The sequence below is a fragment of the Megachile rotundata genome, chromosome 8 (assembly GCF_050947335.1).
Source record: "Megachile rotundata isolate GNS110a chromosome 8, iyMegRotu1, whole genome shotgun sequence".
NCBI classification, from domain to species: domain Eukaryota; kingdom Metazoa; phylum Arthropoda; class Insecta; order Hymenoptera; family Megachilidae; genus Megachile; species Megachile rotundata.
Window position 1 is genome coordinate 17,763,247 of NC_134990.1, and position 27,515 is coordinate 17,790,761.

A 27,515-nucleotide genomic window follows, 5' to 3' on the forward strand; every position below is an offset into this window, starting at 1 on the left:
TTCAAGAAACATATTAGTCAGAATGCGATCGACTGTCGTCGAGGTTACATTGCCGGTGGTGCTATTTCATTTCTTTTCGTAATGTTGGAAGGTGTCAAACATGTTTTATTAGTGCTCTCTGGTAAAGGTGGTGTCGGAAAATCAACCGTTAGCACACAGTTAGCTCTTGCTCTCAAAGAATCAGGATTTCGAGTGAGTCCTTTTATTTTTATATAGTTTTAGGTTAGATTGCTTACTTGTCAAAAATGTTTTAGGTAGGTTTACTCGATGTTGATCTATGTGGGCCCAGCGTACCTTATCTGTTAAATTTGGAAGGCAAAGATGTTCATCAGTCATCTGATGGGTAGTTAAATAATATAAATTCACTCTTTTTTGTCGAACACTGTATATTTCTTCAGTTTCTGTTTACAATATATAATGTTCAAATGGAACTGAATTTAATAGTACACGGTTGTCAATATTTCTTTAACATTATAATTGTTGTAGTTGGATCCCAGTGTTTGCAGACAAAGAACAAAAATTGGCTGTCATGTCAATAGGATTTTTATTAAAAAATCAAGATGATAGCATTGTTTGGCGAGGCCCAAAAAAAACTGGAATGATCAAACAATTTTTAACTGATGTTGTTTGGCAAGATATTGACTATTTAATCATTGATACACCACCAGGAACATCAGATGAGCATATAACAGTGATGGAAAACTTGAGGTATTGTATTATATATATATTTCCAACAAATTATAGAAAACAATGTAATGTTTTGCTTCATAAATTTCTAGCAATAGCGTCATGTGCTTCTGGTTGTTCACATGTGACTATGATTAATAATCATGTGACGTCCAAATGAAGCATAAACTCTAGTTAGATAAGCGATTGGTCATAAGATTGATAAGCTTACATATTTTTTTAAAGCCTGTAATGGAGTAGAATGACATCATGTTGTATATCACTGATCAAGTTATACTTTTTGATTATAATTAAGTAATAATATATTACAGAAATGTTAAATGTGATGGTGCACTAATAGTAACTACCCCACAAGCAGTTGCAGTAGATGATGTTTTGAGAGAAATAACATTTTGCAGAAAAACTGGCATTCATATATTTGGTATCATTGAAAATATGAGTGGTTTTGTCTGTTCATCCTGTTCGGTTTGTATACAGTATTTAATTTGTATTATAACAGTGCATTTCATTGCTTGAATAAAGAATAACAATTTTAGGAATGTACAAATATATTTTCGGCGGGTGGAGGAATAGCTCTTTCAAAAATGGTAAATGTACCATTTTTGGCTAAATTACCTATAGATCCTCAAGTTGGAAAATTGGCTCAAACGGGTCAGAGTGTTTTGGTAACATTACCAGATAGTCAAGTAGCACAAGTGTTTCGAAAACTAGTCGAAGAACTTACCAAGAGCAAAGAAGCGTAAGAGTGAAATTTTTAATTATGTGTTGCTAGAAATTTCCACTGAAATACAATACTTGCTCATAATCTTACAATTAATTTTGATCTTCTGAGAACAGTAATATAATGCATTTTTTTTTTATTATTTTATGATAAGCGTTATAAATTAATTTCACGAAAAAGGAACACAAAGTTTAATTATGGAAAATATATATATATATTTCATGACAGTGTGACATACACCGTAAGATTGTAAAATATTTGTATTGTATACACGTAATTTGTGACATGAAAAAAAATCTTAATCTACTCGCATTTTATACAAAAGAGGTAGAATGTACAGATATAAATACAATGATTTTTACATAATAGCACGCGGACATATTCTATATCATGATTGACAGGGACGTGGATATATTTTGAATCTTTTGTACAAAAGTGTGAATAGACCAGTATATCATTGTACAATGTATATACATTAAAATCTTTGTAAATTTATGTATCGCTCTATTTACAGTCTTTTCAAACTAATTATTACCTTATTATTTAAAATTTTTAAATGAAGCGCATATATTAAAAAATATATAATAAAAAGAAATATATATTTTCCTCGTATTTAATGTTCTTTGCGAAATAATGAAAACTATTGATCCGATATTCGCTTCTCGTAAGCTGCCCAAAGTTCCTTTTTATATTCCAGTGTTGCAGACAATTTATCCTGTGCTTCGGTAATACCTCTACCGACCACGGTCAAATCAGCCCCAGAATTTATAACTGATTCTGGCGTATTATATTGTTGTCCTAAATTGTCAGAACTCTTCGACATCTTTATTCCAGGTGTTAATTGAATAAGTCCTAAATTCGAGAAAATGTTTGACTGACAAACAATACCGGTTACCATATCCGAACTTCGTGCAATCGATATCGCACTTTGCGCGTATTCACTATTTGTCAAAGCATCTTTAGAAGACATTTCTGCTAATATAAAAATACCACGGGGTTCGTTTATACATTTTAAACCATGTTTCAAGCCATTGATGATGCTTTGTCCAGCGACTGCATGAACCGTAACAATATCCGCCCATTCGGATATTTTGTATATGCCTTTTTCGTATTGCAAAGATACTGTGTTACCAATATCGGCAAACTTTCTGTCTTCCATCAATAAGAAATCGTGTTTCTTAGCTAATTCTTTTAAACGTTTTATAAAATCATGATTAAAATCATCTATTATATCTACGTGTGTTTTAAGCACTACAATGTGCGGTCCTGTTAAATCTGCTATCTCTAAAATCGCGTCCACTTTAGTTAAATCTACTGCTAAACATATAGTAGATTGTTTTGCTTCCATTAAATTAAAAAGCTTGGATGCAATTTCATTTTTAGCTTTGGTTGCACGAACATGGAAAGGGGTCTTCAATCTTTTCTCTGGAATGTCTAGAATGAAAAATTTAAGTTATTAAATTTTAAGTAAGACAAAACTTATTAGCATTAAAAACATTACCTTGAACAGAAACAATAGGTGCTTGGTATTTCAACAAATAGTCTGTTACTTCTTTCACAATTTTTGGTGTAATTTTATTAGTCTCTAGAAGGTATGCCATAAGCCTGGTGACTGTATACAGACTTCTCACTTTTATTCCATGATTTTCAATATTTTTCTTACCACCTTGTTCTCTATCAATTACTACAAAAGCTTCTGTCACTTTTAAACCTTCTTTTCTTAAGGCATGTACTGTTTCTAAGATACTGCTACCGCTTGTAACCACATCTTCGATAATTATACAATGATCTCCTGGCTTGAAATGTCCCTCTATCATTTTCTTTGTGCCATATGCTTTTGCTTCTTTCCTTTTAATCAACATTGGTATATCAGAATCAACGGATATTAAAGTAGCTAAAGGTAAGGCTGTATAAGGGACACCACAAATCTGATCTACTTTCGAGCAGTCTTCTGCAAACTTCCATAATATTTTAGCCAAACGAGCCTATTTAATGTACGACAATAATTAGTAAAAAAAATCAATTTCAACTGTAAATTAATATTAAATGTCTGTAATTAATGCTTATAATTAATAAATCTTACCATTACTTTTGGGTACGAAATTATTACTCGTAAATCAAAGTAGACTGGTGTTTTTAGACCAATTTTAGTTGTAAATTCTCCAAATTTTAATGCGTTTATTTCATAAAGTGAAATAGCTAATTCTTTTAATTCCGCATCCATCGTATATAAATTCTTCGACATGTTGCTGGTTTTCTTATAAATGTACAATATATAAAGATAACCTCGAAATGATACGGTGGCAGATATTTAGATAAGGTTAACTTATTATTTTGACGGCAGGATATTACTTTTCTCTTTGAATCTACGTTTTTAAAAGATTTTCAGTTTTCGAGATATAAAAATAATTAACTCTGTAGTGGTGTCACATATACAATTGTGTACTTTACTCTAATATATTGAATCTTATCTTTACGCGAATTTACAGGTTACACCCGGCAGTACATTGATTATTTGAGATTGCAGAATTTAAAGTTTGAGTGCACATGAAATTTGTACATAGCAAGATTTTTGTATTTATTTTTAAAATCGTGAAGGTCAAAATAAACATAACATTACATATATATTAATAATATCTTTTTATTTTTGTTATTCAATATTGCTGTTGTTATAAGTGAAAACTGGATATCCGTCAAAATGATCGAATGCCGGTAAAAATACATTATCGCACTACGTGCGATAATATTCGAATTGATAAGTATTTTAGTTTCAATGTTTTCGTTTTATTTATTTCCCCAGCCCCAAAGACCTTTAACAAATCCTGTAAGACCAGCTTGTCCGGTTTTCTTAGCTTGGTCACCAAGTTTCTCACTTAAATCTGGAAATTCAACCATATTAAAAGCTAAATCGAAGAATAGCGGTTTGCAAGGTATAGGCTGCATAGATGGTGGTAGTTTATAAACATTAGGTTGTTTAGTAAGAAGTGCAGGATCTTCTCTGTACTCGTGCAGACGTTCGTACAAAGGCTTCTTCGTTTTCGTATATTTATTTAGTCCAGATTCTTCTTCTTGTTCTTCTTCCAAAACACTGTGTGCATGTGCTGCGTACTTGGCACTTTCTATAGATGTCTCCAGTTTTTCCAGAGTATTCCTCAACGATTCCGGAAGCGCTTTGCCATATCCTAACGCGTCTTGAACGTGTTGCGCGGATCTTTGGTACAAAGCCATTGCTTCTCGCCATCGGTGAAGATTTGCCAAAGACTGCGCCATGTAGTAACACCTGAAGGCTCTGTAACCTTTGGTTTTAGCTTCCTGTTCGCGTAGGAATTCTTCGTCGTCCTGTAATTGCGATATTTCCACAAGATTGTGAAGCGTTGCTTCGTACAGTCGTACGATATCCTGTGGTTTCGCTTTTGCAGATTCTTCGGCTGCTTTGATTAATGCTAGGTTCCTCTCTAGGGTACGCGACAGTCTAATGTATTGCAAGTAATTGATTAAATGTTGTGGTGGCGATAGTTTATCGTTATCTTTACTTTTCAATTCGTTTTTAAAGGAATCTCGCACGGCCGAGATCGCATCTTTACAATCTATCAAGTGTGCTTCCAACAGTTCGATTTTAGATTGATTTGTGGCCGCTTTCTCTAAAGTTTGATTTAATCTCGAATCAGCAATCAAAAGACCTGCCGCTCGGGGTGGAACAACGCCACATGTTTTTCCACGCCAGGTTACTTCTTCTGCGCTCGATTGCTTTTCACGTGTTTGTGCTATCAGCGAATCTAAACTAGCTAGTAACTCTCCGCTTAGTTGACCCCTCATTTGCATTAAATCATCTATGGCAGTGGTGTCTCCGATATTATAGGCACAGTATCTAAGGCTAGGAGTAAGTTCCTCAACACGTGCATTGTACATTACTTGCTCAGATTCTGGTAATGCAGAAGCCAGTTTACCATATACTACTTGAGCCTTTTTTAAATTCTCCATAGCTTTTTTCCACAGTTGTAGTTCAAAGTGTAACGAACCATGTATCCATGCTGTGTATGCTTGAGCTTCTAATTTTGTCCTCGCGTCGCAATTAACATTCTGTGAAAATTATTTGTAATGAAAAATTGATATTGTTTGACAGTAAAAAATTTGACTCACCTCTATTAATTCCTGTAACTGTAAAGAATATGTTGCAGCTTTCCTTAATCTGGATATTAAATGAAACTTTTTTCTTGGTTCTGTATTAGACTCTTGACGTAGTTGCATCGCGTAACTCCAAGCTCTTTCAGCCATCATCAAAGGAACTTGAAGAAATTTATCGTCTGTAACCATCACTGACGTAATATCTTTCCTTTTGAAATGTCGTCTATCCCCTTGCGGAACCTTCAACACTTTTCTTAGACGTCTGAGCCTTCTGGAGCAGTAGCCACGATACCGTTGATAATCACCGTGTCTTAACCCATGTTGTTGTTGAGCTTCTTTTATTATTTTTAAAACTACATAGCTGTTAAGTGTTCATATAATTATACAGATGCTCATGGATTAAAAGAAGATTGTTAATTATTCATGTATGGCCTGAAATATGTGTTTATATAAATATAAACAAAAACATTACTACAATTTTTAATGTAGTTTTATATAAATGAATACTCTTCCCATAGTTTTTCAAATACACCATGAAAGAAACAGGTTAGGAAATGACATATGGCACTGACAGAGTTCTGTTTATGTTTAAAAAACTTTTTGAAAAGGATACTTTCCAACGAATACGTCTTTTGTTCTTTCGATAGCGCGTCATCGTTTAGCTGATTTTCTTTCAATGATTCGCTATTTTTCTCCTCGATAACGATGACCATCGTACTTTATCCACGTATCCAATTTTTAGCAATTTTTTTACTATGAACATGAACGCTGAAGTGCAAACTGGTTTCCCTAGGGAAAATGGCGTCCAGAGGGTAAGACTTCCTTTTGAAAGCGATAACTAATAAAATTTTTGTAAGTAAATGTTCACTTTTGGAAGTACGCGATTGTATTGCACACTTTATGTTTAAGAAAGGTGATTCTAGGAACAACATCTTCATAATAATTACCTTACTTCGGTAAGTTATAATTTTATATTCGAATTTACATTCATGACAGATGTGTCGCGGCGATTAAATATGTAAAGAAAGTATCAAAAACAATATATTATTGCGAAGTAACTACTTTGAAACACTCAAAACATTTCGAAAATTTCGTTTTATATGTATTTTAAAATATATTTTCGTGCGCACTGTTGTAGTACATTACTATTGGCGTCATCTACTGGCTAAATGCGAAACTACGGGAACATTAAAGTGCTTAGCCATCTAACGGTAAACTACGATACCAACGCCATCTTGTGGTTAGTGTTTCGAAATTACGCCTGGTAGCAGGATCGCATGAAAGGAGAGGAGGTGTATAACATTGATAAAGAATAATTAGTTGCGCGTTTTCTGAATACAATTTACGAACTTTTATGAGCGAAGAACGATTAGTGATTTACTACCTACCTTCTCCTATTACATTTATTCACAGTTTTTATTGAAAGAGATTAGTTACTGATATTTCGTTGTAAATGCAATAACAGTATGTCCCTTTCAATAAAAATCTGAACACCTGCAATACCAGAAAATAGATAATAAATAACTGATCATTCTTCTATCATAAATATTCGTAAATTGGATTTAAAAAACAAGTAATTAATTGTTCATGCACATCAATATAATCCTTCATTTCGAGAGACGCCATGTTGGAAGAGCAGAGGCACTCCGGTTTTCCTGCGCATGCCCGAGGCCACGTTGGGTGGGGGTATCCACTTCGGTTGTACTGCACATGCGCGACGCCATATTAGTTGGGCGGAGCCACTCCTCTTCGACCGTGCATGCTCCACCCCTCGTTGGGAGGGCGGAGTCACTCTTCGACTGTGTATGCTCCACCCCCTGTTGGGAGGGCGGAGCTACTACTCTTCGACTACGCATGCGCGCAGCTTAGCGGGAGACCAGCTCAGACCTGCTTGGCGTACCTCCTCTCCTTTCATGTGATCCTGTTACCAAGAGTAGTATCGAAACACCAAGCGCTAGATGGCGTTGGTATCGGAGTTTGACTTTAGATGGCAATAGTTGTATTATTCGCCAACAAATGCAATCACTACTAACATTGTCGCTGTAATATGCGTCAAATTGTTTCAAAGAGCAGCAACATTAGTTAACATTAGGACTTTTTAAAGGTGTTATAATATCAGTATTGCCTTTAAATGTACAAGGTGCAATGGAAGTTTTATTTTTCGACAAAATGCCATTTTCTGCTCTTCTAATACTGCGTTCCTCCGTTAGATGGCGCCGGTGGGATCGCGTTCGCAGAGCGCTTGAGAAAATATAGATTTAAAAATGTATTTAGGTATGTATTCTCAGTTTTGCAAGTAATCGTGCACATCTAATAAATTATTTAACCTATTTCAATAATAACAGATTCGATTTTTATTGTGTTATAGGACAGGTGATACCTTTCTCAACAACACCAACAATTCTGGGACACGGTTACAACACCGATGAACAAAGAAGAAATGAAAATCCGTTTATTTTAATAATAAATATAAGGCTTACTGTTATCATAGTATTATAGACTAGTTGTTTAAGAGTTGCACAAATTTGTATGACACATAGCTGTAAGTTTAAATATAAGTGAAACAGATATATGTATTTTCAATGTAAAACTGGCACATATCAGAAAGTTTAAATAAATGCAAAATAAACAGTATTCATGGTGTATTTATTTAACATTACCCTATGCCCAAAAAAACACCAATGGACGAACATTTATCAATTCCAATTGTCGATTCTGATAGAATTTTATTATATATCAGGAGAACATAACAGACGAGGAGGTGGCACGTAAATTTTTCGCTTTTAAAATCCAAGTTTTTAAATTTGGTATCAGGAGAACATAACAAACGAGGAGGTGGCACAAAATTTTTCTCTTTGAAAATCCAAGTTTTAAAATTTGGTATCAGGAGAACATAATACAAGAGGAGGTGGCACAAAAATTTATCGAACCGGGAATTTTGTATCAGGAGAACATAAGTTCTGAGGAGGTATCCTTTGTGCCACTTCCTGGAATTTTGATGACGTCAAATTCCAAGAATTCCCGGGCGGGATTTTTGCAGGGCCACCGACCGATTTTGAAAATTTGTATCAGGAGAACATAAGTTGTGAGGAGGTATCCCTTGTGCCACTTCCTGGAATTTTCATGACGTCAAATTCCAAGAATTCCCGGGCGAAATTTTTAAAATTCCACAGGCCAATTTTGGATATTTGTATCAGGAGAACATAAGTTGTGAGGAGGTATTCTTTGTGCCACTTCCTGGAATTTTCGTGACGTCAGATTCCAAGAATTCCCGGGCGAAATTTTTCAAATTCCACCGACCGATTTTGGAAATTTGTATCAGGAGAACATAAGTTGTGAGGAGGTATTCCTCGTGCCACTTCTTGGAATTTTCATGACGTCAAATTCCAAGAATTCCCGGGCGGGATTTTTCAAATTCCATGGACCGATTTTGAAAAATTGTATCAGGAGAACATAAGTTGCGAGGAGGTATTCGTGCCACTTCCTGGAATTTTCATGACGTCAAATTCCAAGAATTCCCGGGCAGGATTTTTGAAAGTCCACCGACGGATTTTGGAAATTTGTATCAGGAGAACATAAGTTGTGAGGAGGTATTCGTGCCACTTCCTGGAATTTTCGTGACGTCAAATTCCAAGAATTCCCGGACGGGATTTTTAAAATTCCAGCAACCGATTTTGAGAATTTGTATCAGGAGAACATAACAGATGAGGAGGTGGCACAAAAATTTTTCGGTTTGATAATCCAAGTTTTGAAATTTGGTATCAGGAGAACTTAATAAGTAGTGACTTAATATAGGGAAGGATAAAGGGATTGGATTTGTTAAATAACGCAGTACACTAAAAAATCTTTTTGACTATTCTTTATTGTTGAAAAGTTTAGTTTACATTTACATTGTGTTACAAGCAATCTAATATATATGTATAATGTTGTAATAACTTATTCTAAGTAGGTTATACAAAAAAAGTATATTAACAAAATAGTACTGTAGTATTTGAAGAGTTTGTCCTGAAGGTGCCTACGTCGAAGAAGTTTCGTGTTAAATTGGTAGTTGTTCCTTTTGTAGCGCCTTCCACGAGTAGAAATTCTCACTTTCTGCAACAGAGGAATGATCATTTTTATAATAATTAAATAATATTCTAACATTGTAAATGAAAGTTTGTAAATGAAATGTAGAGTTGCACGTGTACATAAAATGTTTTTGAACGATACTTAACATAAGAATGGGTCCATTCGAACGAGAAAGCCACGGCGTAGTGAAAAGGAACACTCTTCTCGTCTTGCGAATCCGCCGCGATTATGCAAATGATGCATTAAAGTGTATATATACCATCGAAACACGTTCGACATTCTCCGGGAAAGTGCATTCGCAAAATGCTACGTCGTATTGACCGTTGTTTTTGTGATCTTGAGAATCGAGAGTCGTTCCGACATATTATAATTTTCATATGTAATTGTCATTATACGGCGGAAGAAGTCTCTGGTTTTCTCTGAAACAAGAAGAAAGAGTTTAAATATCGGTATCAATATCAACATCTGAGTATAGGTTTTAAATTTAATTTTTAAATTTACTGGGCATGTATTTATGTACACGTTTTTCGTATAATCGCAATTTCGAACAATCAAACAACGCGTTAAATCGTAAAATCACACACCGACAAACAAAAGCTAGTTTAGATTATGAGTTTTCCATTAGAAGCGTTCCATTCGGTGTCTCGTAGCAGACTGACTGCCCTTGCCGGTGTGCTTGTCCTTAATTGGATTGGTTCTATTACTGCGATATTACGCGTGTGCTTTAGATCTCGTCGAAAATTATTGAATGTTACTGACGAAACAAAGAAAAAATTCGATTCTATTTTACGTATGTATAATAGGCGACGAAAACGTAAGAACTGTACGCTAATATAAGGCTACGATATATGTATGTATAAAATATATTATTGTTGCGGGATTTACAGCGTCGCGACAAAGGGAAGTAACGTCAAACGAAGTCAGCCCTTCGTTTACGGTCTACAGAGGAAATTCGAGCTGTCAGGAAACAGACGTCCTGGCTGGGACGTCTAACGTCATAGGCAAACCCGAGATCGCGTAATTAACAGGATATATCCTTCCCAATCCACCCTAGTATCGGTGGAAAGGGTTCTCTGTCTTGCAAACAGGGATTGAGATCGTGTTACGCTCCTGTCGGTTACAGGAACCACTTGCCAAAGTCACCTAAGACGATTAACAAGATTGATTGGAATCTGGAATCCTTGTTTCGTTTCTATAACCATTGCGTAGATTCTATTTTTTTTTTTTTGGTACTATCGTAATCTCGTTGATACCGTGTCAGACGTACATGTATATACGAAATTAGATACGATAACTTTCGATTAAACGAGAGATTTAGTTTATCCTGTAACATTAATCGGCGAGCGTTAATTTTAACGTCGAAATTGCAATTTATAAGATCGAAAATTTGCGCGAGTTTTCGATACAAACGAAGCGAAACGTTTAATATTTAATATTTCGTTGATTAGAGTTTACGCAAACTTTGACTAGTTAGTACCGTAATGAAATTACGTCGTAATTTAATCATTTTTTGAAATTTGCTTCCGAGAAATTGACGAACGTATCGATTAACTAAAAAGACGTCGAAGATAAAAAAAATGTATTCCCGGTCTACTTACTATTATACAAGTATTTCTATTTTAATCAGCTGCCAATCATTTGAAATTTCCTAGATTCATAATTCATCTCTGAATAAAGAAGCGATTTAATATCGACGTTAACGTAACGAACGTGTGCATTATTAATATCCGTTTTAAAACAGATCGCATCGTTATCGATAATGAGTCGAGATTAAAGAAGAATCTGAAAATCCATGTTCGCGATCGTTTAATAATTTTAAGCTCAGAAATACATCGTGATTAAACGCACGGTTGTTGCAAGAAACGGAAACTTCGTTCTGTTCGCGCAGTTTTATTGATCTTACGTGAAAATTTCGTCGTTTACTTTAGCACGTGAAGGTGGAAACTTTCGGAGAACGAAAGTTTCCCTAGAAATAAGGGTGCTAACCGCCCTGGGATAAAGTGGCAGACTACGTACGCGCGAGTTATACCTGTATCCAAATGAAACTATTAACTTTCGTACAATGCTCGTAGAGAAAAATTCTGTTTTCCTTTCCGTTTGAAAATATCTCGATCGATTTGGAAATTCGTCGCTTCGATTATAGAGTATTTTAATAGCTTATCGTAATATGTAAATATAATTTTAGAGGATTCGTCGAATGTAGGATTTTGAAGACAACTTCCAGAAAGATTCAACGATGAAAACTATAAATTTCGCGGAAAAGAAGAAAAAGAAATTCAATGGTAGATCGAATCGACGGGATGGAAATAAAACGTTCCAGGGTCTGATGGTTAATAACGGAAGGAACAGCGAAGATGGTCTGGAAACTCTTAAATTTTGCAGCACGACGTAATTAAAAGACCCACTGAATCTTTCAGATTCGCTTAATGAAACGCCGTGAAAATTGATTTTTTACCTCTTTTGGCCCCATCTTTCTTTCCTAGAACAGTACGACATCGCTGAACACGCTCGATTCTCGATTTTAATAATTCCAAGGTTTAACAAATGAAACGAAAAGAAAAATCTCTTATAAATGCAAGAGTTTTGTTAACGAATAACGAAGATTATAATCGCGACCGAAAACACCGTATTCTTTTACGAGGAAATTGGTCTTGTTCGATGAACGTAAAATTTTTAAAAGTTCGACGATTTTGAAAAATTTCAGATTTCGCGAAGAAAAGAGCCGAGAAAATATGTAGATCAAGTATTTTTAATGGTACATGATTGTCCGTTCTTCGAGTGCGGTCGAAAGAAGTAAAAAAGGAGGCGAAGAAGTTTGATCGGTAATATTATTAAAGTAACAAGTCCAACGGGATGTTTAAGCTTCCGGGCCAAAGTTGGGTGAACTTCCGAAGAAATTACAATATTGAATCGCGCGAAATTAATTCTGGAGAACTCTTTATATTCGCTTCGCTTTGTTCGAGACAAACGAGCGAAAGAAAAATAAAGTATAATAAATGGCTTTAACATAAGAAAGTTACGCGCGAATCATTTGAAAATAGAAGAAAACTAGGGAAGTAAACTGTTTTTCTAGCGACTTTATAAGGTTCTTTTAGGTGAAATAAGAAAAGGAAGCGAGAGGGAAAGAAGGAACTTTCAGACGGTTTCCGGTATTTCGAATTTCAAAGAAAGTACACTCGAAAGATTCTTCAACGGAGCTTTTTTCTTTTCCTCACTGACCAGACAGAGAAAAAAAAAATCCTCTTACAAGTACAGGTGCACTTTCGAAACGTTCACATAAGTATCATGCGTACGAAAAGCACACTCTTTACAAAAGACGCCTCTCACGCATACATGAAAAAACGCATCTATCTCTTTCGATTTTCCATGAAAATTCGACTTCCGTAAAAAAATCTGACGCTAGATTTTATCGCGAGGAACTGTGGCTCCTTCGATTCGTCGAGGAAAAACGATAAATCGCAATTTCTTGGTGGGTTTCGTCGATTCGGAACGATCGAATCGAAGTTAAATCGTCGATAAAATAATAGGACGATGACGATCGCGTCGGAAAAAATATTTTGGCTCCGAAAAGCGATATCGATTTTTCCCTGGTATTCTATGTACACGCAAAGCTGTACGTTTTTAATTCCTTCCTTTCTCGCGTACTCTATAACGATACATACACTATGTACAGTATCTTTTTGTACAATGTTCTCTTAACAAGTTAGGACATAAACAACGAAAAGGAAAACAAAAGAAGAAAAAGAAAAAAACGTAACGATAATTATGCAGACTAGGATACATTTTGCTGACAGAGGAATTGAAAATTTTCAAACCGGGAGTACCGATTATCTATCCGATAAGGAGTCGATTTAACGATTACGTTACATTGTACGAACTACTCGTAGCGCGTGAAAATTCAAATAAAAATCGATAGGCGCGTATCCTATATTCTGCATAATTATAAAGAGAAGAAGAACATGCTCTCGTAGCTCGACGAATAACAATTTTGTAAAAAGTTAAACGAAGTCGAAGCTCGGCGGCTCGGTGATCGATTCAGATCGACCAGCGATAATTAAAGCTACAAAGTTTCAAAACATGGATCAACGATAAATATCGGCCGATAACCACGATAATTAATAGACTCTTTTTTTAGATTCGGTCGGTCGATATTCGTCGCTCAAACGTTCACCACTAGCCTTTTTGTTACACGCAAATAGTCCAATTTTTTTTTTTTACAAATTCTTTTTACAGGAAGTTGCGAGCGAAAAATCAGCCGGTCTCGCTTTCGAAGAACGGTCCGAACGATCGTTTCACTGGAAAATCTGGATAAGGCTAGGACGCCGCGTTCTCGGTTCTTTCGTGCACAACCTGGCTCGAATCGTCGCGATTTATACAGTCCCTGATGGCTTGAAGCACCATGCGCACCCTCCTGTCGAGGGCAGTAAAGTGGGGTTCCCATAATACCGGCGCTACGGGGTCCTTTGCCATGCTTTTTCGTAACGCTTCGCTCAATGGCACTGGTCCGTTATGAAATCTGAAAAAAGAGAAAACGGTTATCAACGTTTCCCTTAAACTTTCCTTTAGTTCTTTTAATTCCTTTCATTTCTCGTTATTATTAGTACTTTATCGAATCGATATAAGCGCGGAGTAACTCGACGAGTCCGTGGACGACGTTATAGGTCGATAAAATTTCGAATCGTCGAATCGAGATAAATTCGATTCCATAGAGGGTAAAAGTTTTGAAATTGGCGAACGAATAATTTGACATCGAACGAGCAAAGCGTCGACAGATTAACGATTACTTTGTACCTTAACGATGCAAAGAATTTATGCGGCGATGCGAGTTCCTCGTTCGACCCCGATAAAAACATGGATCGTAAACAAGCGAGAAAACGAGAGTAAATCTAAAACTGCTCGCGGCAGGCAGGCAGGCAGGCAGGCAGTCCCAATGCTCGAGAGGCCAGCATATTTAAGAGAATAGCTCGGAAATAAAGCTCTTCCATTAAATACAAAAACAACGTGCTACGATACCGGTAGAATAAAGAAAAATTTTACTCCCTACGGAGATCATTATCAAACGGTATAAACGGAAAATCGTTTGGAAGGTTCGTTAACGATTTACCGAGGAAAAAAAGTTCTGTTTCGATCCCGAACGGGATCCTTCCGACTGGAAAAACACTGTATCGTCGTAAGCTTTCAATATTCACGGAATCAAAGTACCCCGAACGTTTTTAATAAACATGCAAATCCGTGGATGCAGAAGTCGTCGGACTCGAAAGATTAAAAAACGTGACCCTTCGCGGCGCGTCGGCGGATTGATCATGTCAGCAGCAGTAGCAGAGGAATTTTTCAATAAAAATGCAAATGCCAGCAGGGTAATTAGAAGTTGGCCGTAGCGGTAAAACGCGTTTTGTCCGACAACTTCTCACCTTCTCGTTCGTCTCCCGAACCGTTCGCAAAATTATACTCTTGGAAATATCTTTCGAGCTGCTCGAACGTCCTTCGAGATTTCGAGAGACACGGTCCGACGATAATGGAAGATCTGGCTCTTCCTTGCGGAACAGCCGATGAATAAAGTATCGACTTAAGCGGACGCGACTCGGCAATCCTATTTCTACCACTCTTATCTGTACCGGGTGATCCGTTTAACTTTCGTATTTCGAAACGCGCGAATTTCGCTTTTTACGATTTCGCGTAACCGGTCGTTAATCGGTTCGGAAAGGCTGCAGTCGGCGAACACGGTTTCTTCCTGGCTCTCGCCTACTCGTGATCGTAAGTGGGATTACTTACTTATGGACGGATCGTTTTTAACGGAACACCGTGTACACGAGGGCACACACGTACACGGTTAGGGGTACGTATTCCCGAAGAAAAGCACACGAGGATAAAAGTATTTTTCTGGCTGGCTACTTTTCGATGTCACCGGGGAACGCAGAAAAGCACGCTCCCGACGAGAAAAGGATAAAGACTCGATCGAACAGCTTTTATACCATTTGTACGATTATGGTGTTGGAGAAAATTGATGGTCCTAAACGACGAATCCATTTAATATTTATCCGATCGAAATTTCAGTCAGCTATCGTGTCTCTTTAAAAATTTATCTTTCGTATTCTTTTCGTTCCAATTTTCGACCCTAATACCTCTGATCGGACGAAATTTGTCGAGAACAGAGAATATTAGATATTCTATAAGTCTGTAAGTAGAATATAGAATTTGATCGCGTTTAATGGTTCGCTATTGTCTTACTACCGTGACAGAAGATCGCTAGCACGAGTATCGTCTCGAACGAAATCGTGCTGGTAGTTGAAGCCGCATTAAAGAAGCCCACACGCTGTCCATTAAACCCGACATTATAGGATAATTGCATCCTGTGGCTACTTCATTGCAGCTACTTCATCGTGTCAGTCACGGTTGCTTCTTTCATTATGACTTCGTTTTCATTCAATTCCCCTTTCATCTATGAAACAGGGTCGACGCGAGGCTATGTTGCTAAATAATTAAATGTACAACACGATACCGTTTCTAATTAACTAACCGATCAACGTATGTCCCGCTACGCGTTCACAATTTCGCTGTCGTTATTACCAAGAAATTATCCGTCGTCGTAATAAATTTACTCGTTCGTCGGTATATTACCGTTGTTCGATTCGCGACTGATAATAACAGTCGCCGATACAACTTCTCGAAGCGAGTTCAACCGGAGGAAATTGCGGAATGACCGAAATTCCGAGAGGATCGTCGCGACACGGACGGAAAAAGACAAATGGCGACCCATTAAAGCGTTCAAGGAATCGCGTGATCTCGGTTCACGTTATCCGTACCAGCTTTCGCGAACAGAATTGAATCTGCGAAAGAGATTCCATTCTTATCGAGACAGTGGCAGGTGTCGCATGGACCGTGCAGAGAAATCCGTTGGTAAAAGAAGATATCTCGAGCAGTGGGTTCGAGTTAGTGGGTCGTAACGAGACGCGGGCGAGATGCGGGCGAGATGCGAGAAGCTTAGAGCAACGCGGCGAACAAATCGATAATCGACCGTCGAAATCGTGCATCGGTCACCGACGCGTGTACACGCGCGTACGCGTATAGGATCCTATACACGTATAGGATCGCGAACGTACAAGCTAGGCGCGAGCACGAAATCCGCTCTCGTCGAATTTATCGCGACCGTAAAAAGCCCGTCCCCGTGAATCCGCATCAAAGCGGAGATTCACGAGCGATGGCGGCCAATTCTGGTAAAACGTTTCACTACGAAATCCGCCTTATCCAGCCCCGGGGCCACGGCTCGTAAACTTTTCCCGGCGTTTTCCTTTTTCGAAATTCGCCGCGAGAGGCTGTCCGCTCTGAATTGTAAATTCTGTCCCGAATCGATCCGTCGCTCGTCGAGAACGTCTCGATACGATCGCGTTACGGAAGCTTCGAAAGATCGACGATCTTCTCCGTGATCTTTCGTATCGGACGCTAATCGAAAGACGCCACCTTTCCGGCGAATAAAAAATAAAGCCCGTCACGGCATTCGAACGTTCATCGAAACGAAATATTGACAATATCGCGCTCACGGATCGACAGGTTGCGCGAACGAGTCAGCGAACGGGAGTAATTTATAAACGGACCGAGTCAAGTTTAAAAATCGAACGAGATTTTTAATCGTATTCGTAAGGTAAAGATTTTCGAAACTTACTTCAATAGGGTGCTTAAGGTGGTCTGCCTGATCATGCAACACTGCAGAATAGGGGCCAAGATCGAGAATTCGTCGTGAAAAGGCTTCCCAAAACCTCTGCCGTGATCCAAGTGTAAAGGAAACGTGTTGTTGCCAAAGATCTTGAACGTTTCGTAATGGTGTCTGTCCATGTTACCCATAAGGAAGTCCAACACGGCCATATCCATCAAATCTAGCAACCTTCGCCCCTCGTCGTAAGGTGGTATTTCTTTCACCAACGAACAATAGTCGGAATCTGAAATACGTTACGAGACACTTTATTCCAGATAGACTACGACAACCGATAAATAATTTCGAAGAAAGGATTAAAGAGAAGGAAGAGAAGGTCACCGTGTTCCCATTGCGCCTTTTTCCGCTTGTGATAACTTCTTCTCCACGGATGTCGCCAGGCTTTCCTCGCGGCGAAAGATTTATCCGGCAAGTACGCGGCGAAGCTTCCTTCGAGAGTGTCCGGATTTCCGCAAATCGCGTGCGCCGTATCGCAGTAATAACTGCACTTGCCGTGGAAGCAGATATTGCCGGCTGGACTGACGAAAAACGTCTTTAACAGTTCACCGTCGGCGATCTGATAAATCTCCGTGGTTAAGTTCAACGTTCGCCCGGTGACTGGCATCGCTCTGCGGAATCCCAACAGCCTGCAAAAGGAAATTATTCGATCGAGAAACTGTCAGCCTACTACGACGATGCCGCGAGTTTGTCGGTAGGCGAGGAGAGAAAGAAGAGAAAGAAAAATCGATCATCTTTATTCTGGCCTCCCCGTTAACGATTAATAGCCGATTACCTGTCGAGATGAAAGGCCGCAATTTCTGCCGTGTGCCTCTCGAAATCGGTGAAATAGAAATGATTCGGCAGGGTCTGCTGCTCCCGTGGAAACCTGCGACAGAAAGCAAACGCCGCACCGTTCTCGTTAAACCGTTCGAATCGTAAACGCGACCGTATTTTTTTATCGTACTTTCGCGTCGCGATAGACAAAGGCGTTTTACAAGAGTACCCATGGGAAATTCTTTCTTTTCTCCGACGAATTTTCCCGTTCAAGGGCATCGTCAATGAACAACCGAGAGAAAGTGGAAACGGAAAGTGGCTATCTTTCGTCCGGGTGTATTTAATCAACCGCGAAGAAACGATGTCTTCCTCGATTAAACGCTACAACGTCGTTTCGTTCGAACGGACGGGTTCGAGCAGAAACTAAATCGCTACTTTCGTTTTTCCCCGCTTCTCGATCGAATCGAGAGACCGCGTCGAATCGGCGCTTTTTTATTTCTACCCTTTCGTTTTAATTCTCCTTGTATTTACTTATTCGGCCGATACTCGAACAACCGACCAGTAAATTTCCGAGTAAATAAATAAGAGGGAAGAAAATTGCCTTTCAACGAGCCGATTACCGTCGATTCGAAACGCGTCACGTCATCGGCAAACGCGTTACCGTCGACTCGACAATTTCTATAGCTTCCAACTGTTCGACGATCGAATTAAATCGAGGCGGAAGGAATTTTTCCTCGATCAAACCGTGTTTTCCCTCGACGCTTTTCGTTCTTGGAAAAATATTTTCCTCGTTCAAGGCCACGCGGCACGTACCGACCGACCGACCGAGCCTCGAGACGTTGGAATCTAAAAGGAGACGATTTCTCGAGAAAACACCGGCGAAATATCCAGCGAAATATCCAGCGAAATAAAGAGAAAGACGGAGCAACCTTACAACTCTTTCTACGCTTCCATCGCGCGAGACTCGACGACGATAAATAAAAAAGACGTCCCTAGGGAATCCTTCTTCTACGTGTACGCGTACACCTTTTCTCCTTCGGAATATACCGGCAGGAACAAAAAGCCTGAAATTCTCGAGATGTACCGACGTTGAACGAGTACGCGTCACCGAAACTCCATGGAAATGTAAATAATGGGAGAAACCTGTCCGACGAAACAATCGTTCCTGATCGATATTTAACCGCGAAAATATTTCGGAACAGAATATTAACGTTTTCAGCGTCCTTCTTCCAGTCCTTTCGAACACTAAATAATAATTTATCGCGAGCGTGCCGCGAGTTTTTCAACGGTACACGAATTATCTGGAACAGAAAACACGCTCGAGGCGAAAAAACTTGCGTCGACGAGGCGGCGAACAAATAATAAAGTATTTTTATTCCTTTAATCGCCATAGCCGATATTTCAACAATTTTTTACGCTTCATTCGAATTAATCGGTTTCGCGTTTAATCATTAATTTGCCCGCAAGTTCGCGGCACCGCGTTTTATCGTTATTCCATCTGCACCGCGTTAACGAGAATTTTCATTCTTTACTTTTACGTACGAACGCGCAAACTGAATATTTCATTCTTAATTACGACGATCAAGATCATCGTGCGCAAAAACTAATTATCGCGGAACGATAGCTTCGTCGCGCGCAACGAACGAAACAAGAGAATCGTATAAACGTTTGCAAAAGAGAAGGGGAAAAGGGTAAAGCGGAGAATCGAGATCGTTGTACTTTATCGGCCCTCCATGGTAACAGGAAAGGAAAAAGAACGAACCGTGCAATCCGGTAAGCCACCCAAGAAGATTCTTTACTCGATCAAATATTTACCCACGATCTTCATGTAGATTTTACGAGCCACCTGGTACGTATTCGATGGATCTATGAACGCGGCTATCGCGAAACTGGCGCAACCAAAGAGTTTTCCTTCGAGCTCGTTCAAACGTAGCCTCGATTTTCGACGAGTTACCCTTGCCCTTCGAATCGGCCATCCTTAATTAATACCCGATAACTCGTTCGATACGAATTACCGTACATAATCGTAATGCGAAACGATAACGCGACGACGATATCTCGTCTGCGCGCGTCGACGAAGAGAATTTCGACGTTTCTACGCAAAATGTCAACGGAAAAGTTCAATGTTTTATGGCGACGACTCGAGGGCGCTCGAAAGGTCGCGAGTGAGGGCGGAGGAGATCGTTACCGAAAATACGCGGCGTAGATCATCGTTAGATCGGCAGATAAAACAAACGATTTTTATACGAAGAAGAGAATAAAACGACGAAACGCCGAACGAACGCGAAAGGATGAATCGTAAAGTTGAAACGAAAAATGATTTTAGATACGGTCAGGTTGTTGGAAGAAACGAAACAACGAGGTCTGGAAAACCGCAGACCGAAGGCAGCGACTTTTCCGAGCGGACCAGGCTAATTAATACGACGGTCGCCCGGTAATTAGCGCGTAATTTGCATCTGATTAAAAGTTAACTGGCGTCGCGAGGCTGCCAGACCAGCCGTTGCCTCCTGACCTTCCGACTTTGCTGCCATAATTTTGTTTACCCAGAGCTTCTTGGTCCGCGAATTTTCGCCGAGCATCGTTTCTCGAAAGTGCACGGGAAAGATAACCGGTCTTTGGCTCGAATAATTGTACGGATCAAGACCCGCGTCGCCGTTAGTTTACGTCCGAACGAAAACGTCGTTGCTTTCGACGAACGCCTTCGAGCAATAATTCCTACGCGATTCTGGCAAATTTCTCGCTTTTCAACCGTTCTAAAAAGCTTCGTTGTTGGTTTATTTCTTCGAATTTGTCATAAAGTCCTCCTTGTACCGGCTCTCGCGTACGACCGAATCAGAATATTAATGATCTGTGTATACGTATATACATATGTACCAGTAATATGTTCAATTTAATCGTTGAAAAAGTAAGTGGTTCGATAAAGGGTGGACATTTTTTTTTTTTTTTTTTTTTTTTCCGTTCTTTTCGCCACTCGTGGACCGATCGAGCATCGATAATTACCATCGACCTACATCATTAACTAGCTCCGCAATTAGCGTTAGGCCATTCCCGGTATCGTGAATTCCAATGGAACTGGTTTTGCAGGCTTCGCGAAAATCCCAAACACTCGAGTACTCACCGACCGACCATGTCGACTCGTTCGCGCGTCAATATTGTCCCGATACGAATGCGCGTTTACTTGTTCGTTAATTGGATAATATTTCGATAAAAACGTAAACCGATCGATCAACGGAAAGGAGAAAATTCACGAAATTTCGATGGTAGATAGAACGAGGCGAAGAAATTTTCGAAATTTTTTACCGAAAAGAAGGAAACTAGGAGGCGAAATAAAAAGAGTAGCCGATCGTAGAATATCGCGAAGAAATCTAAAGGCTATAGGATGAAAGAGCGTCGGAGAGACGGTCGGCGATAAAACGATTCGCGCGAGGAAATAATTTGCCGGGAAAGAGCGTCGGCAGAAATTGTCCATTCGACGAATCTCGGCCGGTTGGAGTGGAAAAAGGAAGGTAGAACTGGTTCGTTTCGAAAGGAGAAAAAGAGGTGTCCTCCTTAACGCGTAACGAGAGCTTATTGCGGGATTGGTGGCGTCGGGACGCTCGCAATTTCGAGCCGAAATCTCTTTCCAGCGTTCCGCGAAGGTCGAAGGGGGGTTCCAGGCCGGAAACTTTCCATGGAACTTATCGGCGAACTTATTACCGGAGTTTAAGCCGGCCTCGGCCACTTATCGCGGAATCTTCGGCCGACCGGAAGTTTAAAGGGCCAAGCGTGTGCACGGAAGTGGTTCGAGGACGGTCCAAGACGAGGCAGAGATAAAAAGAATCGCAATAAGCGTCTCGACGAGCCTCGCTTGTCTCGAATTTTCTTCTCCGCTTCTGGATATTACGTTTTCTCTGCTTTATTCTTCTTCCTCGTTCCTTTCTACCGGCCCTCGACCATCGAGATCCTGGGAAAGACGACGAGAATCCTCCTCCTCTTCCTTCTCGGACAGATATTTCGGACGAGTCGAAGAGAAGATGCTTGTCGCGACTCGATTGAAGAAGAAAAAAAGAAGGGAAAGAAAGCGCGTTATTTCGTAGGAGTTTCGGCTAATTTCGCGACGAAGCGAGTTTTCAGTTTGAAAATCTGGAATATCGTGAACAAGTGGAAAAAAGAAGGAGTTATTCTCGCGTTTCCTCGGTCCCCCTTCCCCGGTCCCCGTCCACGAAAGAGATCTCCGTTCGATTACACCGGAGAGTGGAGGCCTGCGGTTTTTCCCGCCGCGAGGCTCGCCAACTTACGTGGATGGGATTACGAGCACAATTACATAAGTGGAGGGGCCAAGTAGTTCCTCGTGCCGTAAAAGAGCCACTCGAACTGTCCTTGCCGCTTCTATTCAATTATCATTGCCTCGTTCTCGCTCGTTCTTTCTCCCTTCAGAAAACGCGATACGTCACATCCTCCTATTGTCTCAGGGCTCGACAACTTTTGCCTTTCGAGAACGAGAGAAGGCAAACGAGCAACGAGGGTGGCGATCGTGACTTTTTTTTCCGCCTCGGGTGCACACGAGGGGTTCGTCGGGTCAAATAAAAAGGGACGATTTATAGCGCCTACAATTTTTCGCCAACGTTTTCAACTTCCTACGTCCACTCCTACTGCGTCATACATTCAATTTTATCTTCGTTAATTACAACGATTCTATCCTAACCGTTTCGTACGACTGTCGCCAAACATTTTTCCGCCATCCGAAAGCCACTATTCTCTTCTCGAACGAGTTCTTAACGATGTCGCGCGAGCCGTTTTTTCGCTCTGCGGTCAATTGCTTCGACAGGAAGTTACGGGGGAGCGATGTTTTACCGTTAATTTCCCGTTCTTATCGACGCCGATCTGTTCACCGATTCTCCCGGGATTTCGCGACTACGACGACGACGACGACGACGACGACGACGACGACGACGACTTAGCCGCGTCACGGACAAACTGGCCAAGTAATTTCGCGCTGGCTGCGACCCCGAGATACGAAACTTTCTGACCCTATCTTTGCACGTTGCCACCATCCTTCCTAAAACTAGCAAGTACACTTACAGCTTCAGGGAGTTTCTAATCGCGACTGCGAGACCGATTCGACGCTAAGTGGAAAAATAACGAGAGGATATATTACTCACCTCATCGGCTTGAAAAGCGCCTGCATGTTCGAATAGTTTATTTGGAGTTTCAGCTGCGTACCACCTTCCTTCTGAACTGAAACCAGACAACGAATATATTCGTAAAATTATTCAAAAAATTACAACTATTTTGCTCCGGTAAAGTTAAGAAAATAAACGCGATCGTATTTGAGGTTAAAAGGAGTAATTTCGAGGTTCGGGAACCGCGCGAACCAACTTCGTTAAGAGAACTATTTTTGACGGAAACGCACCAACAGCATATCGATCGCGTGGCTCCTCCACTGTGTCAATTTCATAAATGATATATGCCTAATTCAGGTGGCAGCCGTCCGGGTTACCCGCCAACGATTTATCACGCGAGACAATTAATCGTCCACCTCTTGTCCTGTCGATGAAATTATCGACTCGAACTACTCGCGAACCCCCCTACGCTCGATATTCGTCGCTCTTTTCTTTCGATCGAGCTGTCGTAAATAAATAAACAGAATCGAATAAACGCGTTCGCTGTCAGCGGGGTGATCGGTGATTAGCAAAAAATGTTGCAATCTATTTGAAAATAACGCGAACGATACGGAAGCAAGACGAACGGTATTACGTAATGAAATACGCCAACATCTTTATTGGAGTTTATTGCCGTTGATATCTCGCGTTTCTTAGAATTCTGTGAGCGGCAACTGCTCGGAATCGCGGAGCAAACGGAGTAAACTGAAAAAGCGCCGACGGTGGTACTTTACGTAGATAGAAGATATCGATTTTCGAAGTGAACCGATGATAATTTCACCTTGAACTCCGGTAAAGTTCGAAGGTGAAAAAGAGGAAAAACGCGGATAAACGAGAACGTCGAGCAAAGTTTGCGAAAGCTCTGCGCGCTCTTCGAGCATCGTTTAATCGATAATTCGAATTAACTATTTTTCAACGCGCGAGTAAACAAAAGAAAAGAAATTTACATTTTTCGCACGATTTACGCGGCCGCTATAACTCGTAGCTAGCGACAATAGGCTGCTTGGTTAAATAAATATTTAAACAAGATCTCGATCGATTCTCTTTTAATCGAGTTCTACGTATCTTATCAGTCGAGTCGTTAGTTTCCAGAAACGAAATTTAGTTTGGAACGATTCTCGGAAACAGTGAATCGATCGCGAACAGTGTCATCGAAATTCCTGGATGATTAAACGTCTAATCTCATGAACCGTGTCTACGTACCGAAATTAATTTTCGGTCTACTATATCGGATGGCGATAGTCTTACCGGCGCAATTTAATTATTGTTTAGCAAATTGGATCGATCTCCTTTGTCAACGAGATACAACGACAAATAGAAGACAAATAGAAGACGTTCGTCTCTTTTTCCTTTTCGACCTACGGCTCGCGACGCGACGAAACGATCTAATTTCCCACGGCAGCTCCCACGGATGCCACCACTGATAGTCCTATATCCGTCCGCGATCGTTCGACTTTCTTCTATCTTCAAATCTCTTTACCGTACTACTTGTCTAACTTGTCTCGCGATAGTCTAAGAAATTTCGAACGAACGCGTCCAAACTTGAATTTATCTTGAAATTCTTCTTTCGGTTGTTGGTTCTTCTCGAGTTCTCTCTACAGTTTGGCAAATTCGTAGGTGAACGCTCTGTGCAAAGTTGAAATTTAAATCGATTATCGAACTATCGAGTAACTAACACCGATATACATAAATAATCGTACACGAGTCGACGCGAACCTCGAGCCGGAAATTAGGCGTGCAACATCGTGCCAGATCTAATTTTAAATCGTTACGATTCGAGAGAGCGAGAGAGAACTTCTCTTTTCTTCTTTCGGATCGTACGATCGTGGCATTGTTAGTCAATGAACCGCGTCGTGGCGATTACTAAGCACAAAGCCACGGTCACAATAACACCGGTTAATTGTCTGGCTTCATGGGCCGAAAAGAAATTAATTCCGACAGAGAAGATTATACCGAAGCCGTTTCCAGATTAATTTTATGCCTATGCTTAGGCGTTCGATTCGCTCGTTGTATCGGCTTTGCCTGATACCTACACGTAAATTGGACGTAAAAATTTTCAAAGGAGTATTTAAACGATACAAAATCGCTACAATGAAAATAATATAGTACGAAACGAAATTTCCACCAAGTTTTATAGAAGACGACGTATCGCGCGACTATCGAAGAAGAAGAAGATTGGCGATTTATTTTGATTCACGGAAAATTTAATAAAGGTCCACACGTACAGGTACCGGCTTACCATCCATTACTTTACCGAACGGAAAAATTCCAGGCACGATTTGCGTGCACTGTCACTCGAAAATTTATATTACAGTATGTTCGATCGCGTATTACGTCGGTGGAAGGAGTCGAACGAGCAGCGCTCAAGAATTTCGATTATCATGCACTCGGTTCCGATCCGATGTCTGACCAGTGTCGTCCAATTCCACTGAACGATACCGTTCGATTCTCCTCCTTTCGCCTCGGTTCAACCTTTCTTACGAAACTCGAATACGTGCTACCCTAACCAGCCATTTTAACGCGCAACAAATGCAACTCGTATTTCAGTCTTACCGCTGCACAGACGCGTCCAACGGTTGTAAATCCGCATTGAATTTCTCGTATCGCGAATCGAATATTATCAAATTATAGGACTGACGTACGAAAAGAAGATTAGCTCACCGACGTGAACGATAGGCTCCGTTGCGAGTTCGTGTAACAATTGGTCCACGTATTTCGAATTAGCCGGATACAGTTCCGTCCTCGAGATCTTCAGATGAAATTTCTCCAACGTCGAACTATTTTTCCTGTAATCAGAAACAAAACGAACCAACTCAGCACGCTGAAATAGCAGCGACAACGAATCTCAAAATTACTCCGCAGAGTCTATCGAATAATGTATACTAGAAAATTTCGTTCCCTTATTTAACAAGTTAGCAATATTATAATAACATTGTTACATGCATATATTATGTCGCACGATGTCGGACGATATTCTCCGGATTCGTACAGCGAAAACAGCCGGCTGACGTTTTTCATTAATATTTAAGTCGCGACGAAGAATCGGGTCACGAAAGTTCCCTCTCGTCAGAAATCTGATAAAGTTTCTGGCGATATTGAAATCAGTTTCTTCCGAAAATGAACACGATTTACGTCGTAAGCATCCGACAGAATAATTTTCTTAATCAGAACGTACAAATTGCGGTCGCCTATCTTTTTTAATATTCGCGGACAGCCTGTAATCGAATTTTTCTTCGCTAAACCTATTTTAATTAGAAACGAACTGTTCGTCCGCCTACACAACTTCGCAAACAATATTTCAGGAATTTTTTTTTAATAACAAAGCGATGTTCGCTCGAAAAATTTTCCAATCATTTGTCGCGATATACGAATTCTAGGGACGGTTAAAATTATACGTTGTTTCTCCGAAAACGGTACTACTCGTCAGGACCAACCGATCGATCAAAAGGAATCTTGCCGCTTCCCCTTTTTCAAACAGACGCTCTTTCGTTCCGATTCCAAGATATTTCTATATTAAACCGGAGAACGAGTAATTATTCGCTATGCTTTTCGATTGTTTGAAGGCGTTACAAAGTCGGTAATATATGTGATGCACGCGTAAAGTTGAAGGCAATTAATTCAGACACCTCTGAAGTTACGTAATTAAGATGTCGCGTGATCCACATCCTTGTCAGGTTTCCTTCCGAGAGACTGATTCGCTTCGAAGAAGCTTTCTCGAGACGCGTTCGCCTCCTCAAAATTGAACTCGGTACGCGTACAGGAAACTGGCCTTTTTACCTTTCGAATTCCGCCAGAGTACAATATTAAAGCGAGAACGCTGAGACACGATGAAAACGATCGCTCACGAGACGCGCACGCTGTTCGAAGTATTATTCGTTTCGCTTTTTAATTTAAACGCCTGTTATCCGTTCGATGTCTTCGACATAATCTGTGCCTTCGTCAGTGACTCGTTACCGCGACTATTTCTAATTTTCAACGAATTGCAGCTTTTCGAGATCGAGCGAGCAAGAACAATAGACGATTCTCGAAACAGCCAAGCATTCGTAACCGCCACAAAATGACCTCTATCATGCTAATTCCCTTTGTCCATACATGCGGCTATTAATTCCAAGGACTGTCGGATGCCGTTTTATAAATAACAACTAACGCGGGAATCATATTAATGCGTTCATGATTCAGTCGAAATCACCGACCGGTGACTAATTCCTTTTGCGACGTTGGAACATGTCATCGACTAAAAAATCTGCACTCTCCGTGCTTACTCGTTCAACGATTACTCTAATTACATAGTTTTTATTAGGTTCGCGTAATC

At 40.0% G+C, this 27,515-nt stretch overlaps 4 protein-coding genes across 8 annotated transcripts in view; 1 reads left to right on the forward strand and 3 right to left on the reverse strand.

The window, feature by feature from the left end:
* Position 1: 1 nt before the first annotated feature.
* On the forward strand, positions 2-6,010 carry Nubp2 (NUBP iron-sulfur cluster assembly factor 2). Of its 2 annotated transcripts, none has more exons than XM_003708236.3 (6): positions 2-192; positions 255-343; positions 487-708; positions 999-1,152; positions 1,224-1,426; positions 3,898-6,010. In XM_003708236.3, exons 1-6 carry the CDS (start codon positions 82-84, stop codon positions 3,917-3,919), a joined length of 801 nt encoding a protein of 266 aa, XP_003708284.2. In that variant the 5' UTR covers positions 2-81; the 3' UTR covers positions 3,920-6,010. The 2 variants fall into 2 exon arrangements, with proteins under 2 accessions (XP_003708284.2, XP_012152646.1); XM_012297256.2 differs by having other exon boundaries at positions 5,638-6,010.
* Positions 1,599-3,903, reverse strand: r-l (rudimentary-like). Its single transcript, XM_012297255.2, has 3 exons — positions 3,492-3,903; positions 2,910-3,393; positions 1,599-2,842 (listed from the first exon to the last, which is right to left on the reverse strand). Exons 1-3 carry the CDS (start codon positions 3,651-3,653, stop codon positions 2,049-2,051), a joined length of 1,440 nt encoding a protein of 479 aa, XP_012152645.2. The 5' UTR covers positions 3,654-3,903; the 3' UTR covers positions 1,599-2,048.
* On the reverse strand, positions 4,032-6,456 carry Srp68 (signal recognition particle 68). Its single transcript, XM_003708233.3, has 3 exons — positions 6,147-6,456; positions 5,549-5,886; positions 4,032-5,488 (listed from the first exon to the last, which is right to left on the reverse strand). Exons 1-3 carry the CDS (start codon positions 6,244-6,246, stop codon positions 4,193-4,195), a joined length of 1,734 nt encoding a protein of 577 aa, XP_003708281.1. The 5' UTR covers positions 6,247-6,456; the 3' UTR covers positions 4,032-4,192.
* Positions 6,457-9,377: 2,921 nt separating this feature from the next.
* LOC100875135 (extracellular serine/threonine protein CG31145) overlaps positions 9,378-27,515 on the reverse strand; it is a 38,779-nt gene continuing 20,641 nt past the window's right edge. The window contains exons 2-9 of one of the 4 annotated variants that reach the window (XR_001097396.2): positions 25,865-25,989; positions 23,204-23,279; positions 18,082-18,174; positions 17,631-17,935; positions 17,262-17,535; positions 13,833-14,117; positions 9,748-10,020; positions 9,378-9,625 (exon numbers count right to left, since the gene is read on the reverse strand). Coding sequence is in view for 1 of the 4 variants with exons in the window: in XM_012297226.2 (XP_012152616.1) it covers positions 13,916-14,117; positions 17,262-17,535; positions 17,631-17,935; positions 18,082-18,174; positions 23,204-23,279; positions 25,865-25,989 (1,075 nt within the window). In the remaining 3 variants the exon portion in view is untranslated. Of the gene's footprint in view, positions 9,626-9,747; positions 10,021-11,390; positions 14,118-17,261; positions 17,536-17,630; positions 17,936-18,081; positions 18,175-23,203; positions 23,280-25,864; positions 25,990-27,515 lie in introns of those variants that run through there. The other 3 variants (XR_013039231.1, XR_013039232.1, XM_012297226.2) reach the window with 3 other exon arrangements.

Excerpts from the sequence above, each read along its gene's own strand:
- r-l (XM_012297255.2), bottom strand. The coding sequence starts at position 3,653 with ATGTCGAAGAATTTATATACGATGGATGCGGAATTAAAAGAATTAGCT. Across the intron at positions 3,394-3,491 it reads TTTCGTACCCAAAAGTAATG|GCTCGTTTGGCTAAAATATT; the intron begins GTAAGATTTATT and ends TACATTAAATAG. Across the intron at positions 2,843-2,909 it reads ACCTATTGTTTCTGTTCAAG|ACATTCCAGAGAAAAGATTG; the intron begins GTAATGTTTTTA and ends TTTTCATTCTAG.
- Nubp2 (XM_003708236.3), top strand. The coding sequence starts at position 82 with ATGTTGGAAGGTGTCAAACATGTTTTATTAGTGCTCTCTGGTAAAGGT. Across the intron at positions 709-998 it reads ACAGTGATGGAAAACTTGAG|AAATGTTAAATGTGATGGTG; the intron begins GTATTGTATTAT and ends AATATATTACAG. Across the intron at positions 1,427-3,897 it reads CTTACCAAGAGCAAAGAAGC|GTTACACCCGGCAGTACATT; the intron begins GTAAGAGTGAAA and ends GCGAATTTACAG.
- Srp68 (XM_003708233.3), bottom strand. The coding sequence starts at position 6,246 with ATGGTCATCGTTATCGAGGAGAAAAATAGCGAATCATTGAAAGAAAAT. Across the intron at positions 5,887-6,146 it reads AAAGACGTATTCGTTGGAAA|TTTTAAAAATAATAAAAGAA; the intron begins GTATCCTTTTCA and ends ACAGCTATGTAG. Across the intron at positions 5,489-5,548 it reads AGTTACAGGAATTAATAGAG|AATGTTAATTGCGACGCGAG; the intron begins GTGAGTCAAATT and ends TAATTTTCACAG.